Source organism: Peromyscus eremicus, chromosome 12 (genome assembly GCF_949786415.1).
Source record: "Peromyscus eremicus chromosome 12, PerEre_H2_v1, whole genome shotgun sequence".
NCBI lineage: Eukaryota > Metazoa > Chordata > Mammalia > Rodentia > Cricetidae > Peromyscus > Peromyscus eremicus.
The window spans coordinates 57,553,118-57,563,625 of record NC_081428.1 but is presented as its reverse complement, the minus strand read 5'-3'; the positions used below and the strand labels follow the sequence as shown (position 1 = coordinate 57,563,625).

At 45.5% G+C, this 10,508-nt stretch overlaps 1 protein-coding gene across 1 annotated transcript; it reads right to left on the bottom strand.

The window, feature by feature from the left end:
• Positions 1-1,138: 1,138 nt before the first annotated feature.
• Fbxo40 (F-box protein 40) lies at positions 1,139-9,596 on the bottom strand. The gene is made up of 3 exons (XM_059277019.1): positions 9,486-9,596; positions 4,824-6,731; positions 1,139-2,545 (listed from the first exon to the last, which is right to left on the bottom strand). Exons 1-3 carry the CDS (start codon positions 9,594-9,596, stop codon positions 2,333-2,335), a joined length of 2,232 nt encoding a protein of 743 aa, XP_059133002.1. The 3' UTR covers positions 1,139-2,332.
• Positions 9,597-10,508: the final 912 nt, after the last annotated feature.

Genomic DNA, 10,508 nt, shown 5'->3' with positions numbered 1-10,508 from the left:
TGCTTCTGTCACATGCTGCTCTCTGCAGTTTCCTTCATCCAGTCATTCACCAAGCCCAGTGCCTCTGAGAAGGTCCCTTTCACTATGGCTGCCCTCCCACAAAGTGAGCGTATCTCCAGGGACCAGGGAACACCACCTGGGGAAATCTCAGTTTCCTTTAACATAAACAGTGGATTCTCTTATAAAATGAAGATGCCAATCATCTCAGTGCTGCTCTGAGATGGGAATTGATGGAGGGAAGTATGACTGGAAGTATCCACACCCCAATCAGGTGAGGGTGGTGGTGGCAGACTGCTCTCCATGGCCAGGTTGCCCCCAGCAGTGTGGCTTATGGAGGCAGAGCCCTGTGGCCTGTCTCTCTGCAGCTCCTGACCCATGTAACTAGAGTCCTGGGTTTGCTTCTGTGGTCAGTAGTTCTCTCTTTCTCTAATAAGAAACCCTGAGAGGGCTTTGAGAACTCCATTCCACTGGGGGAAGAAGTCAGAACCGAGGCCTGAAGAACTCGCTTTCTTTCGGCCTACTTCATTGTTTAGCTATTTTCAGTTACTCCTCTTCACTGAACAAAATCTTAGAGAACACTCTAGATACAGTTTTAGAAAATGACGACTCACACAAAAAAAGCGTGGTGAAATACAAGCCATACTGTAAAGATGAGGAATCATAGCATCGTGTTAACAATAGTGTGAGAGGACGATGGTGAAAAGAGAGTATGCTTTCAGTCTGGGCTCGCTCTGCTGCCTTCCTGACCCCTTGCAGAGGCACCAGCTTCTTCATCTGCACCAGCTTCTTCATCTGCGCCAGCTTCTTCATCCACACCAGCTTCTTCATCCGCACCAGCTTCTTCATCCGCACCAGCTTCTTCATCTGCACCAGCTTCTTCATCTGCACCAGCTTCTTCATCCACACCAGCTTCTTCAGCTTCTTCATCTGCACCAGCTTCTTCATCTACACCAGTTTCTTCATCTGCACCAGCTTCTTCATCCACACCAGCTTCTTCAGCTTCTTCATCTGCACCTGCTTCTTCATCCACACTAGCTTCTTCATCCACACCAGCTTCTTCAGCTTCTTCATCTGCAACAGCTTCTTCGTCTGCACCAGCTTCTTCATCTGCACCAGCTTCTTCGTCCACACCAGCTTCTTCATCCGCACCAGCTTCTTCATCTGCACCAGCTAGGAACCGTGGTCAGAGAGGCAGATGCCCAGACCAGCAGCTCACAGATTGGCGAGACTCCTTCATGATTTGAATTCTTGGCTGGCTGGTTCCCGGTGATGCCTGCCTCCCTTTCCTTGTTTTTCATTAGCATGAGAACTTCTAGGATTGCTGGGAAATGGCGCCAAATAAGGGAAGAGTAACTTAACCTAAGATAAATTACTTTCCTGGTTTCAGGTATCCCCAAAGAGGCCAGGGAGGGAGGATATATTCTTACATTGGTGGCCCAAGGACGCAAAACCATATTGGGGAGATCAGCTCCATCTGGTTCTCAATTTAGCATCATCACATGTTTAAAAGTTATTTTGTAAACAAGTAAGAGTCCCATTGAATTATGGCCACTGAATACCTCTGTGAGATCGGATTTGTCACACTAAAAGGGAGCACATCCTAACTTGGTGTTCTGGTGTATCCACCTTTAAGACAGTGGCTCTCAACCAGGAGCTACTTTGTTCCCGGAGATCTTTGACCTTTCCTTCATTTTAAGGACTTTCTTTCTTTGTGTTGCCAAGACAACGGACCGTTTTGCTTTGGCCTGTGGTGCCCTTGAAACTGCTATGCTCACCCAGTATGGTCCATTCTGTTGGGTTGTATTGGAAGCATCTGGGTTTTGATGCAGTAGGGGGACTGAAAGAGCCCTTAACCATCAGGGAAGACCAAGCTCTAGAACCTTCCAGATGAGTTCCCTCCACCTGGGATACCCAGGGAGGTCACTGCACCTCAGACTCTATCCCTGTAGTACCTGCTCCAAGAACTTGAAGGTGGTTTGTAAACTAGATAGCTCAGTGAAGAATCACCAGCCTATGCTGGTTACAGAATTTCCTGGCTCTCTAGTCAGCTAAGGACTTGGGTTCATTTTTTTCAAACGGCCTTAAGTTACTTATTTTCTCCCAGACAGATCTATTTTAGGAAATGAAAAGAGGAAAGAACTAAGATAAGGCAAAAATGTGGCACTATCTTACAAGCCATAGCTCAGAAAACTAGTGTCCTAGGGTAGTTGCTGAGGCCTGAAGGACTTCACACATTCGCAGACCCAGTGAAGCAGATATGAATGGTGTCCTCAAACTGTAGTGTCCTAATTTCGTTAACCCTGAGGAGCCAGGAGCAGGGCTGTGCAAATCTTTAGGTGTGTCTACTCCGTGGTCGGGCCCTAAACGTGGACACCAAGCTCTCCCGGGCCTGTTCTTGGGGTTGACACATGCTGGTCAAACGAATCGGTTCAGTCTTATGCTCCACGATGTTGAAAGGACAGGCTTTCAGGTGTTCGGACATGGAGGTGACTTCGTTAAACTCCCAGCTCTTGATTTTGGAGAAGAGGCTGCTGAACTGCCAGATCTGCCAGGAAAAAGAAGCTCAAAGGTGAACATGGGCAGTGAGCACTGAGCGCTTCCAGGCTGAATGGGTCTGAGCAGTGTGTGAGGTGGCTGGCCCTGTTCCTCTGTGGTCGGCTTCCACAGTGCTCAGTGGCTGCCTGGACATTCGTAATTTCCTTTCCCTGCATCTAATGCCTAGCACCTGGCTAATTAATCACCTTCCCAGCCAGCCTTATAGGTGTTTACCATGCCTGATGCCAATCAGTAATTGATACACACCTTCCCCAGCACCCTATGAGCAACAAAAATTATGTCTAGACACAGTTTGAATGGTGATGATTAGCAAATCGGGGGGTTCTGCTCTGGAACTTTTGACATCAAAAGCAGATTCTTTTTTTCCTCTGTACTTGGACTAGGAGAAAGCTGGGGTCGAGGAACCCCCAGCAGCTCCCAGGGACACTGAGGAAGATCTACCTTAGAATACAGCCAATATTGCATAAGTGAGGATAGGAACAAAGTCATTTTTGAGCTGCTAGAGTAAACCTTACCTGAAGCTGTTGCCTTTGGATTTTTAAAAAAATTATGTAGGTTGATATGTTTCTTTTATCATTTATGTCCCTTTATGTTTGTTTTCTAAAACTTAAAATTAAAAATAGCTAATAAAGGAGGGTATCCTTAGAAATAAAGACCCCAAAAAAGGTTTTCTATGAGTATGGTGCTCATTGATTTTTCCACCTGGGATAGGGCCGCAAAGTCATCAGCTTTAAAGGGCTGAGGGTTAGACAGACAGATGCCCTTTCAGCCTGACTGCTCCACCATCATGTTTGATCATTGTCCCTGGGCACGAAAAGTGTTCCTGAAATCTTAGAACTGTCATCATTTTTTTCTTAAAAAGCCTTTAATACGTGTATCCTTTAGCCTCATATAAGTTATTTCTCCCTTTCTGCAAGGAAATTAGTTTGCCCCACATGATATCCAAAAGTGGCCAGACATATTTGAATTTGGGACAAAATTGTGCCAAAAAATAATGAGAGTTTTTTAGTATGTAAATTACATTATTGACATCTGATTTTATAGAGAAAGATATGTGCTGGTCTTAGATGAATGTTTATCACTAACGTGGTTTGGTGGCAGCTGGTCTTTAAAATGTGAATGTGGGCATAGATACATAAAAGGGTCTTATAATTATTTTTCCATGAAGACTGTTTAAGGAATCATTAAGGGAAAATATACAGGATACTTTGGACATAATAAAAATAGATGCAAACAACTCTAAGTCTTCCAGACCAGTTTGAGAACATCCACGTATTATGGACAAACACAGGCGTGAGTGACCTAAGTAGACATCTTCTATTAAGGGTTCATATTATCAACACATTTGCTATGAGAAAAGATATCACAGACACTTTGAATACGATGAATTAGGAGTTTAACTTCTGGAGAAGTTGTAATTCAGTGAAGATGGACTCACTTGAGAAAAGGAACAAGGTTGTACAGAAGAAAAAGATTCTTTGATTTATATATTGCAGTGTTTCATATTAAACAAGCAATTCAGTCATGGGAAATAAGCGCTCCAAACACAATTTCAAAATAAAACCTATTTTTAAAAGTCTGTTGGCATGAGACTGAGAGGAATTTGTTTGTCTGTTACACCAAATCAGAATCCAAGCAGGGAGCAAGTGGTACACTCAAATTGGGTGGGGTTTCTTTTGGGGGGTGTGGTTTGCAAATCTGGGGGAAATATCCAGAGTTATTAGCCTAAAGTTTCATGGAAAGAGGGAAACTGTTCACTAGAACAAGTAGCTGTGTGGATCAAGTCACCTGGTGTAGCCACCTTCAGTGGAGGGACACAGCCACTTCATGGTGTCTTGAAGGTGAGGGGTGGCATGCTGAGGAGAGGGGATCCTTCAGCACCCCCCCCCTTCTCCTCCTGAAACAGTCGCACTGGTTCAGCCTAACTAGGAGCTGGAGGGCGGGCAGGGGAGCCAGGTGAGGCAAGCTGCAGAGATAAGTCTCTGGACAGAGAATAGAGAGAGCCAGTACAGAATGGGTGAGCAAATGAAAGATATTCAAGGGGTCTAAGCAGGCATTGGCGTCCACACTATACTGCCAAAGATACGTTTATAGTCTCTTTCCTGCTGGGCTGAGCTGCATAAGTGAGTCTTACTTTCAGCAACTCTCCCAATGTCTGGTACAGCCGTTGTCCCCAAGAGAGCTTTTAAAAATATTTATTGAATGAATGAACACATAAATGAATGAGTGGGTGAGTGAAAAATCCAACCAAACAAGTGTTTACTTGCCTGACTGTGGACTTTCCAGGAGGTGCCTCCATGAGAATACCTCTTCTTTTTCCATTGCAAGAGGACCATCCCTCTCTCTTGCAACAAAGTGGCACAGATGTTCCTCATCAGTACCGACACCTGGGAGAGCTGGGCTAGGCTGATGCTGTCCAGAAACCCAGCAATGTATTGCAAAACCTCCAGCGGCAGGCTGGTTAGAGAATTCAGGCTTTTCCTTCCTTGGCCTGAGAGCTGGTCGCTCTTCCATCCCTCACTCAGCTCCGGAGCAACCTCTGGCTTGATGGCAAAGGTCTTCAGCTCCTGGCTGTAGATCACTTTTGCTTTTTGTCCAGGGGGGCGGAAGTGGTTTTGGACAAATGTACATCCCAAGTAGGCGAGAGGGCATCGATGCTGGAACCAGCCATTGAGACACGACTGAATGTCTGTATGGACGTTCTTGAAGTGCAGGGGAAACTCATCTCTCCGGAAGAATTTGTTGCAGGTAAAAGTGAAGGCTGAGCTGCTTTTATTGTGCCTCCGAGTCACGCACTCACTGTGGAGCTCCACGTGCAGGCCCCCAGGTTGGGCAGTGCCGAGGACATCAGCCAACACTGTCTCTGAGGAAAACTGCTCTGGCTCAAAGTTGTATGTTTGGGTGGCAAGGTCCATAAAGAGCCCATCGATGCTCCTGGATTCAGAGATGACGTGGCCTTTGAGTTCTCTTTCCAACGCACACTGGAGGGTGGTCTTGATGAGATCGGATTTGGGCAGGTCCTCCACACAGACGCCCAAATCGGAAGTGTCCACGGCCTTGTGTTCACTTGGCCTGCACCTCAACATGGCATCTCCCAGGCGAGCTCGCTTCCCGCAGTAGCTCACAGGAATTTTGAAGGTGTACACCGTTTTCACTTCTTGAGCCTCGAGGTTGCCGTAGACGAAATCTCTCTCCTTGGGCGTGCAAGCAGGCATCTGCCCGAAGTGGATGAGCATACGTCCATTGTGCACCAGATACATGTTGTAGTCTTTGGCATCTACAGCTGTTTTCAGTCTTTCCAGAACACCATCCTGCCAGGGCGCAAGCCCTGTCATCTCCATGGCAACGGGAAGATCCTGGGGCTTCGGGCTTTCCTGTGGTTCTCTCCCTCGGGGCGAGCCCTCTGCACCACGTGGGCTGCCATCACCGGAACACTGCTCTTTCCCAGTCACGCTCTTGTCTTCTCTCTTCCCAGAGGATCCCGTTAAAACCGAGGCCGCGTGCTCCTTGCTGAACATGCTTTCCCACTCGCCAAACTTGGCCAAGTCCATTCCTTCTTTGGTTTTTGCCAGGGCATCTCGTTCCTCCTGACTGAGTTCCATCACTGGCCCGTTGGTTGCTGGCAGACAACCGTGTGGTCCTGGCCTGGCATCCACTCCCCCCACCGCGCCTCCAATCTCTTCCCAACTGGTGTCACCATTCATGGCTGGCTCCTCGGTGGCATCTCTGGTTTCTGGGAAAAGTTCTACCATTTTCAAGGACCTGAAGAGAATGTTCTGGTCCTGGAGGGCCAGGGCTGTGTCCAAACACTCCTCGCTGGGGGTCTCTTTCATGATGTTCTCATGAAGGATGGTTTCGGAGTCCACATTGGGCCAGCGGTTCCATTCCATGGAGCAGCAGACCACGCTGGCGGGGCACACCTGCAGATGCTTAGCCAGCTTGTGGCGGGCCATGGAGAGCGGGCATCCATACTCGGAGTTGAGGCAGGGAACCTGCTCTAGAGGGCAGAGGAGCGCGTGCTCTGCCTCTTTGCACATGTGGAAGGTAGCGCCACAGAGCAGGTGGCAGCTTATCACCTGGCAGGAGACGCTGGGCTCCACTGGAACATGGCAGTGGCGGTTGATGCATCCCTCACAATGCCTGTGCTGCCCAGGTGGAGGCCTGTGCACCCGGCCCTGGACACAGTAGGGACAAAGGCAGAAAAGACAGGTGAGTGCAGCAAGGGGAATGGAATACACCCCTAAAGTGGGTTTTGATGCACATACCTCCTGTCTCTTTAAGACTTCTGTAGCAACCTCTGAATGCAGAGATAATCGGGAACACATCAGTCCAGAACAGTCTTTGTAGCAGTTTATGCTGTGTAAGTGGTATGTTTAAAACAGATCCCAAAGACTGGGCTGTGACTCACTATATTTGACAACTGTTATTTTCAAACTATGTATTATGGGTGATTTGTATTGATAATAGTATTGTCTTAGGGTTACTGTTGCTGCTGTGATGAAACATCATGACTAAAAGCAAGTTGGGGAAGAAAGGGTTTGTTTAGCTTACACTTCTACATCATAGTTCATCACTAAAGGAAGTCAGGACAGGAACTCAAACAGGGTAGGAACCTGGAGAGAGGAGCTGAGGCAGAAACCATGGAGGGGTGCTGCTTACTGGTTTGCTCCTCATGGCTTGCTCAGCCTGCTTTCTTACAGAACCCAGGACCAACAGCCCAGGGATAGCCCTACCCACAATGGGCTGGGCCCTCCCCCATCAATCACTAGTTAAGAAAATGCCCTACAGCTGGATCTTATGGTGGCATTTTCTCAATTGAAGTTCCCTTTCAGATAACTCTAGCTTGTGTCAAGTTGACATAAGACTAGCCAACACAACTATCAATATAATTTTGAACATTGCTTTTTAGACACAAGACTGGATTCCAGTGTACCTATATTTCTCATCATGCTTATTACTTTTTATGAGATAATCCCTTCTGAAGACTGTAACACGTATTGCTAAATGGTCTTATTAATAAAAAAAAAAAAAAAAACAGGAGCCAGATATTGAGGTGAATGCTGAAAGATCAGAGAAACAAAACAAGCCACAGCCAACCTCACCTCACCAACTCCTCAGCTGATCCTGTTTCCTCAGACTGAAAGCCTCTGAGTCCTCACCCAAAAGTGTCTCTGCTGAACTGCTGCTAAAAAGCTTCTAGTTCCTGGTCCTCACACCTTATATACCTTTCTGCTTCCTGCCATCAGTTCCTGGGATTAAAGGCATGTGTCCTTCCCAAGCAAAGACATGAGATCTCAAGTGCTGGGGTTAAAGGTGTGTGCCACCATGCCTAGCTCTGTTCCCAGTGTGGCCTTGGACTCACAGAGATCCAAATGGATCTCTGCCTCCCAAGTGATAGGATTAAAGGCGTGTGTGCCACCACTGTCTGGCCTCTATGTCTAATCTAGTGGCTGTTTCTGTTCTCTGACCCCCAGATAAGTTTTGTTAGAGCACAAATAAAATATCACCACAGAAGACAAAGAAAGGAAGAGATGAAAAGGGGAGAGAGTAGATGTAGGAGGAGATGGGGGAAGAGTAAATAAGATCAAGATATGTTGTATGAAATTCTTTAAGAGTTAAAAGTATTATTTAAAAACTCCTGCCTGCTGGGCGGCAGTGGCACATACCTTTAATCCCAGCACTTGGGAGGCAGAGCCAGGCGGATCTCTGTGAGTTTGAGGCCAGCCTGGGCTACAGAGTGAGTTCCAGGAAAGGCGCAAAGCTACACAGAGAAACCCTGTCTCGAAAAACCAAAAAAAAAAAAAAAGAAAGAAAAGAAAAAAAAGAAAAAGAAAAAACTTCTGCCTAAGATTATGAAGATAGGGTTGGGAATTTAGCTCAGTGGTAGAGCACTTGCCTAGCAAGCGCAAGGCCCTGGGTTCGATCTTCAGCTAAAAAAAAAAAATTATGAAGATATAGATTTACATAGCTCCAGGAGTCTTTATTTGTTTTATTTTCCAGTTTGATCTACAATATATTGGGATTATATTTTTATATATAATTTAATTCAAGACCAAAATAATATTTATTCTTTGCAAATAATGATGGTGTACATAACACTTCTGAAGATGAATGTGCTGTTACTCATCTAGCCAACTGTTCCAGAGGACAAGACCAAGCCTGGTTTTCCTCTCTAGCATCTGGTGCTTGACGTAAGCCACACTAGGCATTCAGTGATACTTCCTGAATGAGGGAATTGTTAGCTATTTAGATTACTGTTGGCATTTCTAATATTTTACTTTTTAAAAATTTCATTATTTCATTGACATTGCATAATAATTCAGTATATATATATATATATATATATATATATACATATACATATATACACACACATATATATCAAACAATGGCTAATAACCACATCACAGTAATTAACATTTCTATCTCATCGTTTATTATTTCTATGTGTTGAGCAATTCATTTTCATCTTTTTTACTAAAAATCTTTGCTCACAACTCTTTCTCATCTTTCCCCTCAGTCAGTGTCCACTTTTTGATAACAAATATCACGCAGTCACAACTATAAACCATTGGCTTGGGCTCTGGGACAACTAGAGTTAGACCTGGATCTCTCCACAGTGACGCTCCAACAAAATCCTGATACTTACCATGGCTTCCCAACGTCTGGCTTCTTAACTCTAGGGGAAATATGAAAATATGACTGATTAGTAAGGAAAGTGTTGTAGTTATTTGTATGATCAAGGGCCAAAGAGACTTCCCATGGTCCCTCATTAAATTCTGCTCATCACCTTGGAGAAGTTGTCCCATTTTACAGTTAAGAAAATGGAGACTTGAGAAGCTAACTTATCCAGGGTCACTCATCTGCTAAGTATGGAGTCAGGTTTCCAAGTCAGGCCATGCTGGCCCAGGCTCTCTGCACCGACCCACATGTCCTCTGATGGGGCCTGTTCCAACTATGGACCCCATGGCTTCTGCTTCTTGAAACCTCTCTTCACTTTTGACCTCCAATTGCCCGTCCAGCCCCCTGTGGAGCTTCATGTCTACGGAGGGGCCAGCCTGATGTCCAGCTTGACCTGGGGCATACCTATCCTATACCATTCACCTAGTGTCTTCAGCTGTACTGTGGCTAGGTCAGGGGTCAAACTCCCCAAACTCTAGAAGCAGGCTACAGTGGGGACAGTGACAATCAGAAGCTGTTCTGCCTTAGGGTGAATTGAAGTTACAGCTCTGGTTGCTTGGTTCTGTGAGGGAATGGATTGCCAGATCTTCTGGGTTTTCCAGAGAAGGGAGGAAGCAGATTTTTTGTGAGTGTGGTTCAGCAGAGTGGCTAGGAGGCTGACTGCATAGGTTTCTCCCCTAGCTCTACAGGCCAGTAGCTAAGAGGCTTTGGGAATGTTTCTTAGCATCTTTTAAATCCATTTCCCCTCTGTGAAGGAGGCAGCTAGCACTACCTACACCACTAGTGAGCAGGCTGGCACTATTCAGAGGGATGAAAGAGTTAAATACACATGAAATTTAAAGTAAGTATTCTCTATTTCATCATAGTGCAAAATATTTCACTACACAATGTATCAGAAAATCCTCAGAATTCTATGTGTTGACAACTAATTCAATTTAAAACAAACACATTCTGTTTGAGCAAAGACAAACTATTCAGGCTAGACCAGCCATGCTGGCTAAGTTTGTAACGCGTGGTCTAGAGAGTCAGCAAGGCTGTTCCAGTTTGTGTTCATCCGGGGCAGAGCTGGGAGCTTAGCTCTCCAAAATCAGAAGGTGCAGGACCTTACATTTTTATTTATTTAGAATTTGGCAATTTGCTGTGGGTGATTCTCTCCCAGTAAAATTTTTTTCAAACATATACAAAAGGTGAATGAACATATACAATAAGCAATTCATGACACATCACTCTAACAATTGTTAGCATCTTGTCATTTTTGTGCCTCTTGCTCT

Excerpts from the sequence above, each read along its gene's own strand:
- Fbxo40 (XM_059277019.1), bottom strand. The coding sequence starts at position 9,596 with ATGAAGCTCCACAGGGGGCTGGACGGGCAATTGGAGGTCAAAAGTGAA. Across the intron at positions 6,732-9,485 it reads CAGGCCCCATCAGAGGACAT|GGCCGGGTGCACAGGCCTCC; the intron begins GTGGGTCGGTGC and ends TACTGTGTCCAG. Across the intron at positions 2,546-4,823 it reads CCTGGAAAGTCCACAGTCAG|ATCTGGCAGTTCAGCAGCCT; the intron begins GCAAGTAAACAC and ends TTTTCCTGGCAG.